The sequence below is a fragment of the Diabrotica undecimpunctata genome, chromosome 9, assembly GCF_040954645.1.
Source record: "Diabrotica undecimpunctata isolate CICGRU chromosome 9, icDiaUnde3, whole genome shotgun sequence".
Classification (NCBI taxonomy): Eukaryota; Metazoa; Arthropoda; class Insecta; order Coleoptera; family Chrysomelidae; genus Diabrotica; species Diabrotica undecimpunctata.
The window spans coordinates 54,980,627-55,006,136 of NC_092811.1; the positions used below are offsets into that span (position 1 = coordinate 54,980,627).

General features: G+C 31.3%; 2 protein-coding genes across 2 annotated transcripts; both read right to left on the reverse strand.

The window, feature by feature from the left end:
* Positions 1 to 13,752: 13,752 nt before the first annotated feature.
* Positions 13,753 to 15,713, reverse strand: LOC140450807 (uncharacterized). Its single transcript, XM_072544480.1, has 2 exons — positions 14,173 to 15,713; positions 13,753 to 13,777 (listed from the first exon to the last, which is right to left on the reverse strand). Exons 1-2 carry the CDS (start codon positions 15,711 to 15,713, stop codon positions 13,753 to 13,755), a joined length of 1,566 nt encoding a protein of 521 aa, XP_072400581.1.
* A 4,070-nt stretch (positions 15,714 to 19,783) lies between these two features.
* On the reverse strand, positions 19,784 to 21,939 carry LOC140450808 (uncharacterized). The gene is made up of 2 exons (XM_072544481.1): positions 20,740 to 21,939; positions 19,784 to 20,182 (listed from the first exon to the last, which is right to left on the reverse strand). Exons 1-2 carry the CDS (start codon positions 21,937 to 21,939, stop codon positions 19,784 to 19,786), a joined length of 1,599 nt encoding a protein of 532 aa, XP_072400582.1.
* Between the last annotated feature and the right edge of the window lie 3,571 nt (positions 21,940 to 25,510).

A 25,510-nucleotide genomic window follows, 5' to 3' on the forward strand; every position in this document is an offset into this window, starting at 1 on the left:
GATATTGGTTGTTTTGAATCCTACACGACCTTGGAGAATGGTCGTTTTGAAACAACAACCAATTTTTTCGATTTAATTTCAATGGAAGTTTGGTAGTTATGTTACGAAATTTAGGCATAGCGGGATGCGTCTTTTTACAAGGAATCCAGTGGCGTATGCAGGTCAGATTGCCCAAAAACTGGAGATTGGTTGTTTTGCAAGTAGAGGTCTCATATACAGTATAATTTTTTTTATAGCTACCCACCACCAATTATGTACAGTCAACCTAGTTACTTATATACAAAAAAAATAAATACCCCGGTTATACACAACTGATCCTAGATGATCTGAATTTATAAATAATAAAATATAAGAAAATTTTAATGATTTGTCCTAAAAAGGTCACTTTACTGGCCTACTAGAGAGGTAACCCTGTACTTCGGCTTTCAATTAAATATTCGGCTAAAGTAAAGAGGACACTATCCTGAAGGGATAGATGTCCAAAGGTTTAAATATATAATAATACAATAACAATTAATAACTCTCTGATTAAATGTGTGCACATTAAAAACCTCTACCTGTAGTTGACAATTAGTCCTTAAATGTTATTCAGTAAATTATTTAAAAAAAAAATGACGGTTCGTATTATTAAATGAAATAGTAGAAGTTAAATATACAAAAAAAATATTACACAAAAAATGATTAAAATTAGTGAATAAGACTTAATACAAATAAATAGTGTTCCACACTCTAAATGGGGGAGATCGTTCCGACTGGTTCCCTGAAGTTGTCCGGGAATAGTTTCAGAGAGGTCTGGACCTCTAAAGGAACAGCTATGGGTGACGGACAATTGTGTAAATCCAAATTTATATTTCTTTCCTTTTTAAAACCAAAATCCAAAAAAAAAACAAAATACCAAATTTTTCCCCTGACTTCTGCTTGACTCCCAAAGGTAGGCTAAAAAAACATTTGTTTTATAGATCTTTCTTACCCTTGATACAGAGTAGGGAAAAACACAAGGTTTATAAACCTTGAAAGGTTTTATAAAGGTTACTAATGAAGTATGAAAGCAAAAAACTTAATGGTTTTTGTAAATGATGTGACCTTCGCATGGTTTGACAATATTTTAAGTAAAATGGATTAATTATATCGACAATTTTAACAAAAAGCATGACATGGATAATAATATATTTTATGATATAAAGAATGGTACAAGACAGAACATTTTTATCGATACTCTTAATAGATAATAAATTGTTTTAACGATAGATAATTATGTTTTTTAATGCCGGGAAGTAAAATTAAAATACATATGATTTTATATCAATAACACTTCGATTTAGATGTTGAATATTTCTTAATGAAATGATGGAAAACAGATAAATATATCGAATCAACTGAAAATTGACAATACTATAGGATCTCAAAATGGCTGATGGTTTTTATATTTTCGTTTTATTGATAATTGGATACACCTACCGGTTCAGAGTGGCTATAAACCAACCTGGATACTTTCTCCCCAAAAAACCCCAAACTAAAACTTTCTGCTACTTCTTCATAAAAAACTTTAAAATTCAAAAAAAAAACCTTTTAAGACAACTCTGTCCCCTACCTTTGAACTCAAGTGCCTTTCACGAACGTCGAAGCAGAAGTGCGCAATGGACACGGGTTTTGAGCTAGCTAAACAATAGTTGCAAACATGGACGCTGGGTGTCGCTGTTTACTACGCAACTTAAAATTTAAAAATTTAGAAAATCATTAAGAGGATTTGAATTTAAAATTTTTATTTAGAAATGTTTAAGGATTATTGAAGTGACGGACTCGTTACATTACCCCCTCTCGTAAGTTATTTAATATTAACCAAGTAATGCCCTTCAAAATTGCTATAAGTTGAGCAGTATATATGCTACATATATTGATGGTAATTTAAACATAAATGATTGTTTTATCACAATCATATCTATCCTTTAGTTAAAAGAGTACCTCACAAAAACCATTTTGACACCAGGATGATTTTTTTCTAAATATCAAGTTCAAGTCTGAAGCTAAGCAACTAACATGAAAATTATCAGATTCAGCTTTTAGACATTTTTGTTTTTCAGAAAAAATTAATTTAAATACTCTGTAACATATGTGACAGAGTAGCAAATTATATTTTGGTATTTTATAATACTTAAACCATAAGCAATAGTAGTCATTAAGTGCAAAATATTCAAAATCCTCACACTATATAGTTGCCTGACGAAGTTCAGGTGAAATATTCAATTCTAGATCATAATTCTCAAAGTCACAAACTTTAAAAGGTTTATAAGGAACGGGGTTAGTTTTAATTTGCATCCATTTAATTTTACTAAATTTTTAAACTATTTTTTTCCGTTAACACCCATGGTAAAGGCGATTTACTAATAAATTTTGAAATCTCGTGTGATTTCGATAATGGTGCTTATGCATAAATTTTGTAGACTTTCCAACTTGAAATCTGAAAAATGAATTAAGCTATGTGTTATACTATAGTGACCCCCTGGTAAAGTATCAAAAGTGTTGGACAGTAAGTACCGTTTGTAATCAAAAGGGTTTAAGGCTATTTTACTTTGCACAATACTGTAAACTTCATGTAATTTCGATTGTATACAAAACTGTGTTGCATAAAAAAGTGATTTTGATTCGATTGTTTCACGAAAATTTTTCAAACAATTCAAATAATCATCAAAGTTAATTTTAGTCTGTAAAAAATTCATCTTAACCCCTTTTGACTTTTTAACATCTTTCTCTCCAGTCACTTTATATGTATATTGCTTTGAAAGATGACCTACGAAGTGTCATGATTTTTTAGTTATTCTTATCTTTCATTAGACTGGGCACTTTTTTGTTTACTAAAGGAATATTCCAAGGATTCTTTGAAGGAAAATCGCTTGTATCAAATCTATGAATGTCAGTCTTAATCATTTCCTCGTATACATCATTACATTGACTTCCATAAATCAGTCCATCAGTATCAATATAAAGCAATTTATTTTGATTTAATGGAAATTTTTGTAACATATAGTCATAATGAAATTCATATATGCAGGTTTTAGACAGTTCTAAGATTGCCATTCCAACATACAATGTTTAACCAAGCCATTTGCTTAAATCTCAATACCTTATGAATTCTAGTAAGAACTAATCCATGTGATATAGCCTGTTTTAGGTTCCTGTAGTGAATAACGTAGTTAGTTTTATTGTACAGAGTGGACAAGAGGTTTGCAATGTTCTACACAAAACGGTAAATCTTTCAGGTAATCATGTAAGTTTTCTGGGTAAGAAAGATCAACTTCAAGAATGTATCCCTTTTTCGCATCGTGATATATATCGTATAATGGAAACCTCCATAAGGGAGTGGTTCACTCATCACCCAACCATATAAATTGTTAACATCAAGGTACATGAGATTTTAGAGGGTTTAGATTGATCGTAATTCATCATGTATTTGTTGTTAGCCTCCCCCATACGGTTACAATACTGTGATATACCTCCACGTATACCTCGTTCATAGAATAAAAGCATATCAACATCTTGTATAGTTTCCAAGTGACATCCTGTATACTTAAGCATTGCATCCCATGTGAAACCCGGGATGGTATAATAGTGTCCTGGATCTAACCCATATGTTTTGAGGCATGTGTCTCGAAAAGATTCGAAAACTACAACCAAAAGAAGTATATCTGTCTTCATGTATAATTTAAATCTTATCTATGCTCATCGTTCATTTTATTGTAAAAATTTTCTGTATGCACTGTAAAATCTAGGGTGCTCGGTAAAAAGAGTTTAAGTCAATTTAAACAACTTTTCAGGAGAAGCCAAAAACGATAATTAATTGCCATATCTATTAAATCGTAGTACATAGAATTGTTATATTTACCTATTTTACTTTGTAAATAATAATCTTAAAGAATATATATCGTGTTTTTTTTAAATAAATGGAAAAGACAAAAAAATGAGACTTATATTATTTGGATCACGTGTACAAAATGACTTATACTATTTTGCTCAGTCCAAAAAAGCTGTTGTTTATGAAAAAAATAAATACCAACATATTTATGCAATATTTATTAAAAAAAAAAAAATCAATATAAAATAATTAAAATAAGAATAATGCAGTTGCGACAGACCAATGGTAACGTCTCTTAACCTTTTCGCTGCGGAGCGACTGAGAGGATCTGCATCCCGTCGCTGCGGCGCTAATAGACGTCTCCCGCAGTGAAGCAAATATTTTTGGTTTTTAGGTTACAGTTGACTTAATTTTCGGAATTCTATGATTTTTTTTTACTTTATTATTTTATATATATATACATATATATATATATATATATATATATATATATATATATATATATATATATATATATATATATATATATATATATATATATATATATATATATATAAACTAACGGAGACTAAACATTTCATTTTACCATAAATATGAAAAATAAAGGATTACAGGCTCGAAAAAAAAAAACTAAATAACCCAAAAATCAATTTTAATAACAAAAAAATGGCACAAGAAAAATTTAAACTAATGATTTTTCTCAAAAAAATACAAATACAAAATAATTTTAAACTTATCTGACATTACAGATTTCGTAGAGTATGATATTTTTCAAAACAAGGTGTCACGTACAACCCGACATCGCATGGTTCGCACATGTAAACGGTTTCTTTCCGCAATTTATTTTTGCTACAAACAAAACATCTTTTTCTGCTTATCGAGTGGTTTTGGTTTCTTAAGGCAATTTTTGTTGGGAAATGTCTACCAGTTAAACGATATGGAGCTGGATTTTCTGCTCTTCTTGGCCTGTATACGAAGTCATCTAAATTTAATTCAATCATTTGCGAAATCAAATTCAACTGAAATTTGGCTACTGGCATCTTCTTTTTTGTGGCATCTTGGAATAAGATATGACTATTTAGCAGTGTCATATCCATTATATGGAAAAAGACCTTTTTGTACCACTTGGTGGATCTTCTAACACTTTCAATTGAGCTGAGCAGCATGTCTGTTTTATCTACAGCTCCCATATTTTTATTATAATCAATAACACATTGCGGTTTTACTATTGGTCTATTTGTTTTCCTATCAGTTTTTCCGGTATCTACTACATGTTTGTCATGTGCTGTACTAAGCATGAATACGTCTCGTTTATCACACCACTTAATAGCAATTAGTTGGTTTTTAGCGGTACGAAATACAGACTCACCCCTTTTTAACTGTTCCTCCATTTTTGGTTAGCGGTGAAGCGGTTAGCCCTCTTGCATATATGCGTTTCCCGCACATCTCGTGCACTAATGAAATTACGCAAATATGCGGTTCCCGCAGTCAAAGGGTTAACAGAGAAACGTATTACTCTGCGTCAGATGAATCTTCATCATCTGGAATCACATCGACAGCATCAGTTGTCTTTAAATTCTTATAAAAATCGTGAAATGCTGGACTTATCAGAGCAAGAAGATCCAAAATATCCTTTTTCTTCTGCGCTGATATAGCAAGAGTGCTTTTATACAAATTGCTGGGTACCAACCTAGTATCAGTTTGACCTCTACGTAGTACACTTAGTTTCATAATTCCTCTTTTTCATCAGGTGATGTTTTATAAAGAATAATTCCCTTTTCTCTTGTATAACGAAACCATTTTACTTCAAACCAGTTGAAAGGATTGCCTCTTGTATCTTTTTTATGTATTACACACTTACTTTTCAAAAGATCTGAAAAATTTAAGAAGTCACCATGGTAAAGTTCTACAACATTGAATTTTTTCTTTTTGACTGTACTCCTCACTAGCTGATACCAGTCGTGCGGATGGCTTATTGGAACACTTAACCGTTTTTTTTTGTTTTTCGATCAATCCATGATCAATATCACACTCCATATGACTGTGTCCACTCACCATGAATTTATGGTCAATAACTTCTAAATTAGGATTATTTTGCATAACCACTAAAAACATCATAGCAACATGTGAATTTTTGTTCTGACCACCGCATGTATCCGAGTACAGAGTTACTTTGGAAACATATGGTGGTAGTGATATTAATTCTTTATAAATACATGTAGCTATATTGTTACCTCCCCGTCCTCCTTGACCTTCGTGCCACGTGTAACATGCTAAATTTCCTTCTCCATTCTCATGAATCGTTAGGTTAAACGTCCATAGTTGTCTTTTGTAAAAGGCAACTGAAGAATTTACGTATGGAGTTGGGAGACACTGCTGTAAGTCAAAAGTATAGCATCTAAAAGTACTATCACATTTTGCTTTTTCTGTGTCGCTGCTCTTCATAACATATGCAGTATCTGCAGCAGTGTGATGAATTCTTATCTCCTCTTCTATTTTAGTTTTATCATCTTCGCTTTGGCACGTATCTACTTTCGGTTTTTTAAATGAAATATTCATTTTATTAAACTCTCTTTCATAAATCGGTCTAGAGACAGGTGATTCATTTTCTGCGCAGTACAAATTGTACATTATCTGAAGATTAAGATGGCATGGCAAATACAATCTACTACTTTCTCGTCGAGTATAATGAGATTAATATAAGGGAAAAGAATTTATGTGAGACTTGACTGCATTAATTTTTTCTTCAATATGCTTGTTAGCAGAAGGATTACGACCTCGCTGGTCATCAGTGGTTCTTCCTGAAGTATTTGAATCCCTATTTGCAATAGCAAGTGTAATAAACATATTTGTCTCATCATATGTGTTTCATACCTAGAAGCTGGAACAGTTGCTTTTTTTCCTTCAACTGCACTGTTAGAGTCACTACTATCTGGCATATAGTTTTCATTCCCGTCACTATCATCATCTGAAGAAATATTACTGTTGATGACATTTGATGCAGATGCTAATCCATCATTTATACTATTTTCAAGCAGTTCAACGTCCCCTGCAAAAGAAATAAATATATTTTTAAGTTTAACAGGTCGGGCGAGTTATTGTTAATTAATATGATTAACTTTACTTTAATCATTTAAACTTACCATCCGTTGAATTAATTTGAATAGGTATTAAATGGAGACTATCTGTATTCGATGAAGTTTCAGGTGTATCATCCACACTATTTTTATCAGAAACACCCAGTCCATTTCTGATATCAGTTTCTAAAAAAAAAAGAAATTAGTTAAAAATTTTGTGCATATAAAGAACATAAATCATATTAGAACAGAAAGTCTGAATTTTCATCTGTTATAATCATTTACATACATTGCTGTGTCTAATCTTGTCAGTACCAAATCTAAAAATATGCAGTATCAAAACACCCTAATTAAATATATCAATACTTTCTGAAACGGTCTCTTAACATACAAAAACTTTTATCACTTTATTTTGAGGTTATCCATTTTGTCTTAACCATCATATTGTACTGGCGTAAATAATTTCACAAATAATATTTTTACACTTACCTGTATTATTGGCAAAATGCTCAACATTCATGTTTATTAACTTTATTATTCTCTTAGTTCGTGATAACATTTTTATGTTTTTCTGCAACCGTTAATCGAAATACCCTGTGCACTGGTTAAAAAATATTTGCTTAGTAAGCTTAAAACTAAAACACTTGTCTGAAATCGACCTCTTATCTTAATATAAGTCAGATCGCCTTACTTGCCTGTTATCAACTTTTAATGGTCAAAACAGTACATGTCGACATGTAATTAGAGCCAAGAATAGTTCACAAATTCGAAGTATATAAACAGTATAAGTTGACATAAACTGTTTTTACCAAATTAAAAGTTCATTTAACTAGTTGTACTAAAAAGACCAAATAATTATATTTAATTTATATTACCATATTGACTTGTTCTATTAATACCAAGGTAAAGATATAGTCTATTATAGTCTTATTCGGCAAAAATAATATTTTGACCATTTTTGACTTAAACGCTTTTTACCGTGCACCCTAGAAATATCTGTATGCTCTTTATTAATAATTATTCCTGTTTGTACTCTACTTTGAAAAATGAATTTGCTTTACTTCTACGTCTAATATTTAGCCCACCACCCGCAACAGAATTCAATTTTGAAGTATAATTAGAAATCTTTTAAGGATCCCTACATCGGTTTGAAGTTTTCGTAGCGTCACTATACGTAAATCACCATCCTTAATAGCTAAATTGCATAAACATATATGTTTTGTACTTGCTTTATCCAATTTTTTTCTCTATCTGAACAACGCTTTTTAAAAAAGAAAAGTAATTTTTCAGCTTTATCAAATTTTTTAATTATATCACTACTAAGAATAGTGATTTCCTCAGAATTCATTTTTTAAAATTTGGAATATGAAAAATCTACTTTTTTACTTAAATTTCAATTATTTCAAATGCCGCTGCTGGATTTAGCTTGCCCGTGGCACACACACTGGGTTACGGAGTCTTTACAATATTTACATTTCTTTCCCCCTCCTGATTTACCTAGCCATATTTGAAAATGGTCGTAGTTATCGTATCTGATATTGGCTAGAGGATGTTTAGCTTTCCGACCAACACTACTAGTACCGGGATGTACCGACTGAGAAGATGGTCGACCAACAGAACGTCTTTGTGTATACGCCACAAGGCCAGCAGCTATCTGTTCACGAAATTGAGGTAATTGGTAGAATTTCTCCTTTGGTTCATCACTATTATTTTATTATTTATTAGCATGGACTCGACTGTATAGATGTATGCGTTTGTTGCGGCCATGTCTATTAGATGATAGAACGTCCGAATAATTGGATTCCTAGTCTTGAGTCTGATGTGATAACGACCCATCAGTCCATCCATCAAGTCTACGCCACCCATGTGACTATTATACTCTCGTATTATTTGTGAACATCCTACTTCCATGTACTTTTTTCTTTACGATCATATCGTGATATTTTAGCTGGTAGAGTCTCTACCGGATGGTTTCTAGCAAATGGTTCAATCAAAACGTATGTTGAAGCTACTCTTACGTTTTTATTACCTTTACATTGTACCGTATTCACATCGACACCCTATGCAGTGCCAACATATTCCATGGAATCTCCTCTTTCTGCATCCTTTGTTTCTTTATCACGTGGCAGTTTACAATTTGGAATTCGATTGATCCTTATAGTGCATAAATGCCTCTTGCACGAAGATATATTAATAAAGGTAATGAGGTATAAAAATTGTCAAAGTATATTATATGATGGACGAAATTAGGCACTGTTTGAGACAATCGTACAACTACATTACCTGTAGCACCAAGATCTGGAGTACCAGGTAAAATGATATTGTCACCTGCACCATTGTATATCTCAAATCGGTAAGCATAACCATGTGAGTCGCATAATACAAAAAGCTTTATTCCCCGTTTATGTGGTTTATTCGAAAGGTATTGTCTCAGATGGATCTTAGTACTACACATTTGCTCGTCTACGCATAAACGAGCTGTTTTCAGAATGGAATCAAATCTTTCATTTATTATATCAGCCAGTTTTCTGATACGAAAAAGCTTGTCATATCCAGGCTCACCTTTTCTAGCACGTCGACTGTCATCCTCAAAACATAAATATCTTTTGGTCAGTTCAAATTTCCGTAGCTTCATAGTGGACTGGATTGGTTGAAATGCGTTTTTCCCCAATAACTTTCCAGGTTTGGATACTTATAGATCGACATATACAGCAAAATACCGATGTAATGATACATATCCTCAAAATTTGTTGTGAAATTTGAGTTGGCAATAAAAGCAGCTCGATTTGTTTCTTCAACAATCAAAGTCATAACTTCTTCATTGAAGTAGTAATTGAAATACTGCATTGGTGATGACAGATGGGTCACATTGTCGGGCAAATTGTTGTTGCCTCTGAAGGCTATTTCATTTATATGCAATTTCATGTTTTTTTTTCTCCATCGTATATTCGAAAACTCGGTTGAATCCTTCTTTATTGCATCTAAACCTGGAAAAAGAGAAAAAAATTAGGTGTCTACATAATTTCTCTATCTGAACAACGCTTTTTAAAAAAGAAAAGTAATTTTTCAGCTTTATCAAATTTTTTAATTATATCACTACTAAGAATAGTGATTCCTCAGAATTCATTTTTCAAAATTTGGAATATGAAAAATCTACTTTTTTACTTAAATTTCAATTATTTCAAATGCCGCTGCTGGATTTAGCTTGCCGTGCTCACCAGGCCTCTGAAGACGACAGCGTAATTTTCAGTCTTAAACTGATCTATATAGGGAATGTAGTCCTTGGTAACCCTCATCGGTAGGAACACCACAGTTTCCTCTAGTTCTAGAAGAACCGATTGTCCAAATGCTGTGTTGACGATTTTACAGTGTATTATTTTAAATGGTTTGTCAACTTGCAATTGCTGTAGCTTACTAATCGGCTTTGCCTCCTTCTGGATAACAGATACTTTGTTAAGTTTGTTTAAATCCATCTGAAATAATTGCGAATATAAGTTTATTTGCTACAATGAAGATTCTATTATTAAAAATTACAAGATTTTGAAGTAAATTAAAATAAAATTGCAATAGTAAAAAGACGAAAAAAGACATTGGCATGATAAAAAGTCGAGGCTACAAAATCATAGCTATATAATAGGATACATTACATACGAGTTCTTACAGCTCGTAATACAAGATAAAACTAAAACTACCAAAAAATACCATGCTACTGTGTCTCTTGCAGGTTTGACGTAAAATTGCAACAGTAAAACATAAAAGATTATAAAACATTAAAATGGCAAACAAGCAGAAACTACAAAATCATAGTTATATAATTATATAATAGGATGTAATATAATAGGTTTCTACAGCTTGTAATAGAAGATAAACGTGGACCATGACGCAAACGAAACTCATAACTTAAGAATATACACAAGAGGCTTGAAATACAAAAAAGAACATTTAGAAGGTTTGAAATAAAAAAAGCATTTACCAGCAAATGCTATGCTATTGTGTAGATTTCAGGTCTTTAACCCATGAAGGACGAAGTTTTCGAAAATCTTTATTTTACATAAATAATACAAATAACTCTTATGAATGGACAAAACTTACTTAGAAAAAGACAAAAATAATTATTAAATATATTAAAACCTAAAAATATTGCCTGTTGCCAAATGGCAACGCTAGGTTCCTATGGCTACATTAACCGAATGAAATAAAAGTAAAAAATATTCTATGAAATTGAGAGATAATCGGCAAAAAACTTTCTATAGCTGTGTATGAAATTTAACATTACACTTTGTGCACAAACCTACTTCACATTTGGCGCATCTTGTTCTCATGATCGACCTGCATTCTTCACCTGCACACCTAATTTTCTTTTTATTTGGTACTGGTTCCAGTAAATGCCCAACTCTATCGTATTTAATATCATCAGAACTCTGTGAATTCTGTGAAAGGAACGACTTGAGAGTGAACTAGACGGTCGGCCACCTTGTTTTGCAGGCACTCCGTATTTGGTCAGATAGGCTTGCACAATTTCACGCCTAAACTCTAACTGTGTCAACTTGTTGCCGGATTTTTTATGTAGCACCCACGCATTTTGTATAGTCGCATCTAGCATCCAGGTAATCAAGCTCCAGTACCATTTTTTTGCCCTCATTCCTATTCTAAAGCGGTTTATATTTTCGTCCATTAGGTCGGTGCCCCCCATTGCATTATTATATTTACCAATCAGGCATGGACTTTGAACCTGGATGATTTTCTTTTCAGCTTGTGAATATCTTTTCAAGAGCGATTGTGGTTCCACCCCAGTAGATAAGCAAGCGGGGTCCTGAATCACTTTGGTAACCTGTCCATCAGGGTCTCCGATGCGAAGGTATCGATGCCATGATTTGACCTTGGGGGTGTACAAGAAGTACAAGAAGTGATCGACAATGACCAGAGGGTTGTAAGAACTGGTCGCTTATCGCTTGATCTCTTCTTCTTCTCTCCCGAAGAAGTGATCTCTAGACTAGTCGCTTATCTCTAGATCTCTTCTTCTCAGCCGAAGAACTGTCACCTACGTTACCTGTATGTTTTTACACCTGTCTCACTTGTCTCTTCTTTGTCTTACCTGTCCTGAAGAAGTAAAAGAATCGGTCGACAATGACCAGAGGGGGTGTCTTTGAGTGGAACGGACCACCTTGTATGTCGAGTGCAAAACTCATCGCTTATCGCTTCATCTCCTCTTCTTTTCGTTAAATTTGTACAGGGTGATCGAAAAAATAAATTTTTATTGAGACTTGGAAATATTTTAGGTGTTCTTGCATCAAAAATTTTTTTTTGTGTACGATGCTTAGATATATCTGTATAGCATGCCTAGCCTAGCCTGCCTAGTCTTATCTTTACTTTTGAAACTTGTAGGAAAAGGAAAAATAACTATGTATCACATAAATGCTTTATTGTGTATATATATTTTAATGATATATGTGGGTAAATAAAGATGTAAATAAAACAATATTGGATTGATACTATAAATTTTATTTGTTTTGAAACAAGTTATTTATCTGATTAAAAATATACACTCTACTGTTATAATGTATATTTTTCTTAACCTGTCGATAATAGTCCCTCGTCACAGAATCCATGTAACTCGCTGTCACCAAGTTATCATGATGTGAAGAATGACCCCGTAATATTTGGGAATCGTACCGGTCCTTGTACCTGACCACTTCATTGGATACGATTCCATCCCTGATCTTCTGGAGGGATTCGCGGTTCTTTGGAATTACATGGTCTAAAGGCTGAAATCAAAACATAAAAATAATTAATTAAGAAATATTTGTTTTACAAATACTACTACCTTTGTGTGTTATGATTTAGGCATGGTTTCGAAACAATACAAGTCAGGTAATATGGCTCCATGCATCTCTAAAGAAGTTTGACAAAAACAAAAGAATTTTTTACAGTTTTCACACCATAACGTTCCATACATTTTGATGATAGAAGTAGTAGGTTGGGTGTATGGTATTATTTTTCTTCTTGTATTAGATTGTAATTTTATAAATCTTTTTTGGTCGGTAAAAACTTTTTCCCATGACAATTTACTTTTCTAAAGAAAAAAAAACAGCTTTAATTACCGATATATTTTTTAAGTTATATGTGAAATAACTTACCACACCATAGAGGACCCATTTTAATTTGTAGATTAATCGGTTAAAGAAAACCTGATGTACAAAAATAGAAAGATAATTTAAAAAACAAACTTTTATTTATTACCAAAATAATAAATAAAGAATAAGGAACTTTTTTATTATCAAACGTATTTAAGAATTATTTATCATTGAAACCCCATGGTAAAGTGTCAGTGCTTAAAAAATTAACCATTCTTTTATCATCATATGGACTAAGTGCAACTTTTCTTTGAGTTATTGTATAGACGTCATGTTTTTTGGAGACAATAGAATTTTGGGAAACCTCTACAATTGTTTTTTTAAATAAACTTTTATAATAATCTTCATAAGTTAGTTCCTTTAAAGCTGATTTCTTAATTCCTTTTGCTTTTTTAATTTCCTGATCCTGACTTAAAGTTTTTATCGTGTACATTTTTGAGCGCAATCCTATAAAATGTGTCATAATTTGACCTTTGTTTTCATCTTTCATCAAGCCCAATACTTTTTTATTCCTTAAGGGAATGTTATAGACATTATTTTCAGTGTACTCTGATGTGTCAAACTTATGAATATCCTCTTTAATATGAGCATATATATCATCAACATAAAACTGATATATTAAACTATCTGTGTCAGTGTATAATAACTTGGCTTTATCTTGAAATTTTTTTTAATATAATTATAATGGAAGTCATACAAAATTGTTTTCGAAATATCTAAAATACACATCCCAATGTAAATAGGTTTGTTAAAATTAATTTTCTGTTTTTGCATTTCAATTATTACCATATTTTCATCAAATATGGTACAACTATGAAAATTCGGTTGGGAAATGTAATAGTTAGCACCGTATTTACCACCCAGTTTGTTTACAATTTTTATATCCTTATATTTACGTACATTCTCTATACTTTTGCCATACGGAGCGTTTATAAAAAGTTTGAATAAATTTTTTTCAAATTCATTTTTGCTCTCCTTTCTCAATTCAATGTTTAAGTCAATATATTTCTTTAACCAAGGTGATTGTTTAAATTTTAGGCATCGATGAATCTTAGCAAGCTTCAGTCCCAAGCTAATAACTTGTTTTAAATACATATAATGAATAACATACTTCTTTTTATCATACAATGTCGTTAAGAGTTTTTTAATGGTAGAATTAGAAGTTGGTGGAGTTATGTGTTCTGGACACAATGGCAAATCTTTGTGTGAATTAAAAAGTTCTTTTGGATACTCAAGGTCCACTTCCAGCACGTATCCGTATTCACTATCATTGGGACAATTTAATATATTGTAATTGTAAATATCATTTAAGGGTATCCATTCAAATCCTCCATAAGGAAGGAAATAACTCATAGCTGAACCATATAGATTGTTCACATCAAAGTACATTGTATAAGAGGTCTCTTTACCAGGATTATATTTATCACCCATGTACTTATTGTTCGCTGTTGCATATCTGTTACTACATTGTGACACTCCTCCTCGTTTTGCTTTTTCAAAGAACAAAACCATTTCGATATCTGTTAAAAGCTCTAATTCTACATTTGTTACTTTTAACATGGCATCAAATGCTAACCCTGGTAAAGTAAAATAATGCAGACTATCTAAACCGTATGTTTTTAAACACATCAGTCTAAAGTTTTCAAAAATATCACTTAAAAGTAATACGTCAGTTTTTAAATATAATTCCGCGTACTCTTGCAAGTTTTTTATCTCAAACGTGTTCCAAACAGTGCATGCGTGTTGATAATCCTCATGAGTTATTCCTTCATTATTAATTTTACTAAAGAAACTATCAATAGGTGGCAAGCAAGTATCTTGCAACTTTTCCCAATTATCGAGGTATTCATATGGGAAAACACCTTTTCGTTTAACTAAATTAAATTTAAAATCATCTTCAAAGTACCTTCTCGTTATTTGTTTTTGATCATCATTTAGATTACAGGAAAGTTTATCTAATGAATCAGACATTAATCGAAACGAATCTATAAACCTAAAATTAATATTTGTATTTTGAATGTATTTGGTAAATGATATATACCTCTCTTTGTTTAGAGGAAGTAGTGATATATTACCTTTAACGTTATTATTAAGGCTTTTAATTAAAAAATGCGCGTCATAGCCAGAGAGATTATGAAATGCAATCGGAATTGTATGTGTATTTTGATAATTAGCATTACAAGATCTATGAGCAGCTCCTCGAAATTTTCCTGTAATATGACAATGATCTCTAACTTTATCCAATGGATCGACTATAGGTTTAGTGCAAATATGACAAACAAAACTCAAATTAAAATCATGTCTTTCTTTATCAGTTAATGGACCTAACTTGTTGAATTTTTGCAATAAATTTTCTCTAGTTATTCTCTTTGCTATCTTTTCAAGTTCTCTTACAAACCACACAAGACAGTCGTGACCAGTAAATGATTTATAGTATGATAAGGAATCATTATAAGAAGATTTAAAATAATAAGCTATACTAAAAGCTTCATGCTTTTGAGACAAATGAGTTTTTATATTAGGATCATTGTCATTGTCAATGCATTTTATAAGAATACTTTCTAGATCAGCATAAATAACAAAAGGAACAAGTTCTTTATGTTTAAAATTTTTAAATTTCATAATATTATTCTTTTCTGTTGGTAAAACCATCTTAACTGAATTTGAATTAATACAGTCCTCTAAATGATTTTGTAAATGTACATCATTACTATTGACGTATTTCTGTAACTTGTTATTCAACGTGATTATATTTTAGGATCAAAAAGTTTAAATTTATCAATAATTCTGCAAACTAGTTGTTATTAAACGTGATTGTATTTTTAGAGGTCAGAAAGATCAAATCTGATGCAGATAAGTTGTTATTCAATGTGCTGCATTTTTATGGGTCAAAAGATCAAATCTGACGCAAATAAGATGTTCAACGTGACTGCATTTTTATGGGTCAAAAAGGTTAACTCTGATGTAAATAAGTTATTTGCAATGTTTTAAAATTACAAAGTCAGTTTAATATTAAATTGTTTTTTTTCTCTCAGTTTCTTGTTATAAATACAGACAGTCGTTTAAGACTAATCCAATTGTAAGTAGCAAGCAGTGAACAAACAACATCAAGAATGGAAACAGTACCCTGTCAGTTGGTAATTTTAACTGAAGATCCGGTTCATTTTCCTATTGAAACGGCTTTCCTTATTATAAAGGAATTGTTTGTGTAAGTATTAAGTTTATTATTTATACACTTTCCTTGTTTATTTCACCATATTTGCATTTGATTTTATTGTTTATCTAAAATAATTTTATACATAATTTTATTATGTTTTGTTTTACCTCTTGATATTTTATTAATTTATCTCATTTCTTTTTTCTATATTCTATCTATGTATTTTTTATTCTAATGATCGTATTTTAATAACATTTTTATTTATGATTGTTTAATTTCGTTAAATTTTAGATATGGTGTCAAAGAGGTGTCTCTTAAGGGAAGTAAAATATTTGTGAGTCTCAGCTATACACCCAATAGCAAAAGTCTTAAAAAGAAATTTGGGAATCTTCCTGTTCGGTATATGAGGACCAAAGTAAAGACAGAGCAAGAATTCCAAATTTTAGAGAATGTCGTAAAACGATACAGATTTAACTTGTTGGACGATGAATTGGAAGAGTTTGAGCGACATCAACAAGTCCAAACGCAACTTGGGTTGAAGAGACCACTATACATACAAGAGGCACCGGATGAGGCTCTTGCCTCAACATCAAGCAAGAAGCAAAGAACGGTTCCTCCTCCTCCAAGTACAATAGTACATATAGAAGAAGAATGTGATGAGGATGATCTGAATATAGATCATTTTCTAAGTCAAAGGACATAATAAACAAGTAAGTGCTTTCTGCTTCCCACTAGAAAAAAAGGTAACTAGTATATATTTCATTTCAGATATGTGTTGGTATTGGAATGAAGATTGAGCGAGAGGAAAATATTTTTGTATGTATATCTGTGTATATATTTTTATAGATTATAATAAAATACTTTTTAATAATATCTCTTTATTTATTTATTACTTACAACTTTTATTCTAATAAAAAATATTGATCAATTTTTTTTCTATATCGACCATTCTTTATTTCACTGTCTTTAAAAATTGATAAGAATCCATAATTCTCTTTCCAGCATATCGAACATATTTTTTTTAAATCTTCAAAAGTCATATCTGTTCCGACGTGGTCATTGTAAATGTGTTTTAGGTTTAAATCGTCTTGTTTAAATACAATTAAAATATTTGCATTGTCTCTTATAAGGTGTTTAGGTATTTTTGCATAACTCTGACTCAAATAAAATGGATCCACCTGAGAATGTCGAGACATGCTAAAGTATTCTCGAATAACATCTTGGTTGTCACAAGCAACATCATCAAAGATAAAAATTGAATTGGGCTTCGCTTCAGATGGGTGCATTATATCCGTACTTCCACTGTAAGTATAATATCCTATTCCTTTAATTGGTTCTAGCAAAGTTTCTAAATATTTGTACTTTGGTTGCATTAATGATTTTGAGTAAATATACACATTTTCAAATTTTAATCCATTAGCATGTTCCAATAGACTTATCATCACATTGGTCTTACCACAATTTGAAGGGCCAACTATAAGACATCGAATAGTTGAAGGGAACAAAACTCCATGCTTTTTAAACTTATTCTCAATTGGTTCCAATAAATTATTCTCCACATCAAGCGTAGTCTTTTGTTTTACAAGCTTCATGTCTGGTATCAATTTAAAAATAAATGTCTTGTGTGTATCTATTAATAAAAGACTATTTTTAATTTTTATTTTTTTATTGTCAACACTTTCTACAATATTTATACCAATAATGAATATTAAATACATTGTTTAGAGCACATTGTAAATTTTCATTGTTATGTTGAAAACATGGATGTGATTTAAAAATATGATTCATAGTCTCATCGGAAAGTATATTAGGTTCATCTTGTACACAATCAATGCGATTTTCCATGAATTTTTCCAAATATTTTTTTGTTTCATGATTTCTTACCAATATTGTTTCGTCTAATACGTTGTCGTGTAAAAATTTTGAAATTTCTTCATATTTTAGATGAGTATCACAAAAATGCCAAGATTGCCAACTTAAACCATGGTTTTGAACACATTGTTGTTCGATACATTTTATATATGACTTATTTATCATTGCTTCTGTTACTGGTAAAACAACCATTCTGTGTATAATGTTTTCTGTAGTAGGATCTAAAATAGCAATTTCCCTACAAAGAAATACATCTTCCCCAGGAAAAGAGAAACCTTGGATATCCACAATGAACATGTCTTCACTCTCTCGATATTCTCTAACAACATACAAAATCTTGCAAGTGGAACGTCTTTTACATATTTTTCTATCCCCTCTTTATTATATTGCGTCACTTTTATCTATCCATGAGTTGTGAGAACTATCAAAACCTAACCACTTGACAAAAATTTTATTTTTCTTTCTCTTTAATACCTTTTCAACTAAATAACTGTCTTTATGTTTAACTTTTTGTAACTGGTCCTTATAAAATCCCCCAAGAATTTCTTCACCTTTATAGTCTTTTAAATAATATGTAATAGGGTTTCCCAGTTTTATTTTATAAACAGTGAAAATTTCATTAGACCAATTTGGATTGTATTTTTTGTCAAAAACTCCTCTATGTTTTGAAATGCGTACATGATCACCAATATGAAATTTTTGACTTTCCAAATCAACCGTTTTAATGTGATTGTATACAGTGTTTAACAATAGTTTTTCATGCTTCTTCTTAACATCCACTGGTTTCATTCCTATTGTTCTGTGAACTTTATTGTTGTATTCATTAACAACTTGTTGTAAAATATTAATCCATTTGTAGGTACCGTTGAAACTAAACTGTTTCCAAATCATTGATTTAATCGTGCGAATAACTCGCTCAGCAATCGCAGCCTTTTTCTCACTGTATACATTGTAATGATTAATATTATATTTTTTCATCAACTTTTTCATATGTGGATTAAAAAATTCAGTTCCCATATCTGTTTGAAAATGATTTGGTTTTTGCTGTTTAAACACATACTCCATACATTTGGCTACTTCAACACCTGATTTATTTTTTAGTGGTAAAGCCCATAAAAATTTTGAAAAACAATTTATTACAACCAAAATATATTTGAAATTTCTGTTTGTATTTGAATATTTTTGCATATCAATCAAGTCGGCTTGGAACAAATCATTAAGAGATTTTATAATAATTCTTCGTCTTTTAAAGTTAATTCTTGCAGGTTTGTGTAACTCATTAACGATATCTCTTTTAACAGACATGTTATTTATTCTATAATGTTTGCCTCTTTTAGTTCTTCAATAATTGAATTTATTTCATTTGTATGTCCTGTATGGCCAGCTAGCTGTGAAGATAGTAATAAACGTAATCGCTCTACAAGTTCATTTGGATCATCCCAGTGGACGTAATCGATTTTATTGTTGTTTACTTCCATAACCAATCCTTTACCTTCTGTTATTGGTGCAATTATTTTTTTAAATTTTTTAATCTACTACCATCTATCTGTTTACTTGATCTGTAATGCCTTCTGTGAGCATTCGTCGCTACAACTATCTTTTTATAGTTATTCTCATCTTCATCTGTAAAACTAGCTGGATATTTCTTAAACAAAAGCTCATATAAACCTGGTGTTCCACTGTACCTTTTCTTTTATAAAAGAATATCAGCACCATCTAAATCTATTTCAGAATTCCCAATCAGTAGCTTTTCAGATGTTTCATCAAATCGAATTCCATATTTATGATCAAATTCTTTGTTTAGAACATCAGCGTGCATATTTGTAATATATTTCCTAGGCAATGGATCATATTGATCCCAGTAGTCTACACGCGCCTGGTTAGCAATATCTTCAAATCGATTTTCAGAGTGTTTATCATTTTTAATCTGTTCTTTTATATCATCCACTTCAATGTTGTCCAATATCGATTGTTTGATTTCACTTGTTTCAAAGTCAGTAGTTTCATTATAGTCATCATCGTTTTTAATGTACCTTAAAGGTTCATCGTTTTTTGTTTCATTTTCTGGACTGGAATTTTGTGGACTATTTAACTTGTTCTCGATATTTTTCAAGTGTTTTGTAATTGGATTAAATAAATCTTCTTGGATTATTTGTCCTTGTTTTAATTGTCTTAATTTACTTTGGATGTTTCTCCGTTTAGTTATAAGTTGTCTTTTCAAATCTTTATTCATCGTAAAATGTAGGTATTCGCTTAACTTCTGAACAGCTCTGGATCAGGTCCCGAACAGGTCTTGAACAGGTCTTGAACAGGTCTTGAACAGGTCTCGAACAGGTCTTGAACAGGTCCTGATCAGCTTTGAACAGGTCTCGAACAGGTCTTGAACAGGTCCTGATCAGCTTTGAACAGGTCTTGAACAGGTCCTGATCAGCTTTGAACAGGTCTCGAACAGCTTTCAAGCAGATTTGGTACTAGTCTAGCCCCCAATTAGACGCTTATGTTTAACATCAACAAGGTTATGAAAATATTTATTGTGTACAGGGTGTTAAATAAGAGTAAACTTTTTTTTTTAACTTTTTATTTATACTTAAAAACCCAAAGTACAGATTTGCTTCATTAGATGAACTACAGTTAAAACATTTGAACTACATTGGTTAGAGGATTATAATTAACAATACGGTCATGTATAATTATACAATAAGCAGTTGTGTTAGCTGGTATATTCTTATTAGTTTCTATTTCTATTCTCATATCGACACTTCCTGATTTAATTGATTCATTTTGTCTGCTGCAATCAATAACAAATATCGGAGCAACAGCACAGAATTGTAACATAGTAAGGCATGGATCTCCTATGGATTTGTAATAGTACGACGGTTGAAATTGTGCATACATTTCATATGCAAGGGCATAATGTCTTTTACTAAAGTTCAAGTTCAAATTGTCATACGGGTACATTTCAGAATTTAGAAATAGCTTTAAGTTTGTAAGATTACAGTGATCAAAATAGCTGTTCTCTTCTTTTATTGCATTCTTTTTGGCAGTTTGTAATGCAAACAAAACAAATCGTGGTCTCTCCAATAGACTGGTAGTTTTTACATTCCAGTTAAATTTCATTGTCTGAGGCAGTAGAGGAATTTCATGATATTCCCAGCTTCTATATGCAAGCTCCAAACTGGACCCATTTTCAATAAATTTATATAAACGTAACTTTTCTGAATCGGACACTTGAATATGAGGCATTTTCCATATTAATTTAAATATTTCCACTTTTGGTTTCAGTTCAGTTTCTACTGTAGACATTACTGCATTTAAATCAGTTGAACTTCTTATCAATACGAGTTCTTGGCGTATGTTAATAAGAATTTTTGTAAAATCTTCAAAAAATCCAAGTACAAGTTTGAGTGGAATACAAACATTAAAATTTCCTGCTTTATCAGCAACTGTTGGTGTGTCATTAATACTCCAACCTATACAGTTGTATCGATTAGATTCAGTTTGTGTGAACGAAGCATAGTTTTTCATTGTCGTTGTTATACCTAAATTTCTCACTCTATCTATTACACAGCCTCCAATTTCATATCGTATTTCATCAAATAAATGCATCAAACCATTATTAATAAAGCGCAAAGTATTGCTTTCTTTCCCATCATTCGTTAAACGTCCTTCAATATACAGATAACTCTCAGAAGGTAGGGTGTATATATCTTGAGTCTGAATTGGTATTCTTATTTCATCACAATGATTAAAAGTTGCATTGGCATAGGGTAAATGACTGTGCATTTCTCGACTCACAACTGAATTGTCAACCAATACACGATCTCCAATATTTAAAATGTTAAAACTCATATTCCCTCTTCTTACAAGTACACCTCAAGAAAATCCCAAGTATTCTAGTATTAATAAAAAAACTTTATTCTACACCAAGTATTTCTTTTCTTTTTCCTTGTCACTGTCGTAGTTGTTGTGTTTTATTTTAAATCCTAGTGAGGTTAAAAACACTTTGTTTTCTGTTGTCAACGGTTTGAGAGTCTGCTTGTCACTAATGTTTTTATCAACACTCTTAATATTATATACACTGTCCACACCTGGATTAAATTTGCTACAGTTGTAAATTAAAACCATTATTTATACTTTTTTTAAATGTAGTCTTAACGTAATAACTTCTCGTGTGAAATTAACAAGATTACCGTCCTGGTCAACTATTTTAATGAAAATTTCATCAATATATCTGTTTGTGACAGGTAAATAAATTACCTTTTTTGGAATTTCCACAATTTTGTAACCCGGTAAGACATTTGGATAAAACATGTGGATGATATGACCTTGGTTTTCATTGACGTATGAATTAGTGATTAGATTACATTCCACACAAATAGAATTAACCTTTGTGATATGCACAGGATTCTCAGCTACGTGAGTCTTTAAAGGTGAGAGCCCTTTATTGTAAATCCCAATAAGGGAGCAATGGTATTTGGTTTTTCAAAATGGATTACTTTGTTGCTTTTTATTTCACATTTGAGTGTATTGTTATTAATTCTCAATATCAAACTTGTAGGTTGATCTATATTATGATTTTTTCTAGGCACACCTTTACCAATTGTATTATTTTTTTCTTGACTCTTTCCTTTATTAATTTCTGTATCATCTTTATCTGGTGTTTGATCTACTTTTAATTCTAATTCAGTTATTTTTTCACTTAAATAATTTGAAAGATCTTCGACTTCATAAGAACCATGTGGAATCGTTATATCGTAACCATCTATATAAAACCTGTTGTTTGTTTGGTCTACATTTGGAATTGTATTGTATGACATGAAATCTATTAAACCTAGTACATACTGTTCATTTTCGTTTAAAATAATTGGTGGGTAAATTTTTGTTGATAACACCGATTCTCTTCCAGATAACACAAAAGTGTACGACATGTTCAAACGATAATCATAGAGTAAATAAAAGAATATTCTTTTAAAAAGGGTATTTATTTAAAAAATCTAAACACAATTGTCCACAATTTACAGTGTTATAAGTTTGATAAATTTTATGATTATAAACAATTTGACAATAACCATTTGAATTAAAGTATGATATAGCTTCCAACGGTGGTCTCAGATTACCAAAACTATCAAAATATACGACTTTGGATTTATTCTTCTTGTAAGCTGTCCAATGAGTTCCAGGACCGTCTTTATTGTCTAAATTAATAATTCCACTCTCATATTGCCAATTTTTTTTTCGGAAACCCATTTCTCATAAATACAGCTCTGAAGTGGGGGATTTTCAATAATTTTGCATATTTTTGTAAATCTACATTTGTCAAAGCATGTTTTGGAATTTTTATTTGATCCATTTTCTTATTCATAAAAAAATACCCATTCCTCTTTTGTATGGTTTCAAGTATAAACCTTTTCCAATTGCCAGTGCTTCCATTTTACGATTATGACGTTGTTTTTCGAGTAAATCTTCTTTAGCTGCTTTTGCGTCGTTAATAGTCTTCACGATAGCTGATGTACCCCCAGCAATAGTGCCCAATGCGCTCAACCCAGCAAATATCGGTATTAGAGGTAATATACCCCCAGTTTTTGGAACTTGGATTACTCGACCACGTGGTTTTTTAATGTTCTTGTAAGATTTCACAATTTTTAATGCTTGCTGAATAGCTTCCCTTAACGTTCTTGGTTTGCTTTCCACTAGTTTCTTCCTAATGTCTCTAATTACTCTCAATAAACTAAATGACTTTTGCTTTGAAATTTTTCTTTTGGAAGCTTTTCTTTTAGAAGATGAGGAGGAGGAGGTTGTGACCCTTCTTTTAGTGGTGTTTCTTGTCTTTTTCTTATTACCAACCATCTTGACTGTTTCCAACCAATTACCCATAATACATACAACAACAAGTCTTTTATCTCATTAAAAAAAACGACAATAGAAAATAGAGCATATATTAATTATTATTAATTACATAAAAAAATTTTAAAATTACTGTCTTCTAATGTTGTTGATTCCTTCGATTGGAAATGGTAGCGGTCTCCTTAATGGGTAATCGGCATCTCTATGGGGTTCTAAATGGTTAAGCCTCCCTAGTTGTTGTGCTTGAACACCCTCAGCTCTTTGCCGATACCTACTAAATTCTCTCGTGAAGAGTCTTGTCCTGGCATTGTCTCTTTGCTTACTATGGAATTCAACAACACAACTCTTAACTCCCATTTCACTGTTATCTTTACTTTTTTTCGCTGTTGAACTGTTAACACACAGCTTATTAACAACGATACAGATCAGACTGAATTAGTATCACTGACTAACTGATAGATCGATTTAAAATTAACCGAATTTAAATAGTAAGAATAAAAAAATATATATTAACGTAATTGACTGACCTATTTGATCTTTATTGCAATGCAGAAAATAGTACAAAACATGTTTATCATTAAAACGTTTATTATTCCAAATTTAATTTATCATTATCTAAATAAAATGTGCTTATCTGCATATAATGTATTTTGGTGACCTATTTGACCTAAAAATGCATTGACGTCAGCGTTATCGTTAAATATGTTTATTGCATCTATAATGTGTTTTCGATGAAGAAATAAAAATTTAATCACGTTGCATAGCGTGTTGTAGATTTGCGTCAATGTATTTTTTTTTAAATGTAGTAAAAATACTTCGTGACCAATTTTATTTATAATATTACAAATCATATAAAATTATTTTTTATATTTATACATTATATCTTATTTTTTTAATTGCTTGGTCATCCATAGTATCGTTATCGTCGTCACGTTTTCTTTTTTGAGTATTGTTCAATATTTCGTTTACATCATTTTTTGGCTTTTTGGCACCCATAATATTTTCATCACTTATTTTCCGTTTTTCCGTTTTTCTTGTGTCTCCTCTGTTTATAGAGTCAACAGCGAACTCATTTGAAATGTCTACATCCATATCATCTCTAATTTCTTTTGCTCTTTTATGATTTAAAAGCTTTTGTTGTATTTTTTGTTTATTTCTGTGCTGGATATTTTGTTTGCGTTTACTTGATTTGGAAATAGTTAATCCTTGGAGTAATAAAGTACAATGGTCTATATTTTCAGTTAGTTTTTCTAAATTATTTTTAGCTTTGTTCAATTCTTTATTACAACTTTTTGTTACAGCTTTATATTTAGTAGAACCTAGACCCATACCTAATTTCACTTTTGCTTTCATTGCACCAGCTACACCAAGTGCTGCCAATTTTTCGGAAAATGCTGTATTTTTCGATCGAAACTGTTCAAGAGCTTTTTCACCTAGAATCTTATCAGCCTTATGTCGTTCGGATAGATCTTTATTTTGAGAATATGCAATATCATGTTCACGACACGCCTCGTCTAATCCATTTATTCCCCTATCTCCTCGTGCTAGTCGTTTCTGTAATTTGGTGCCGGGTCCA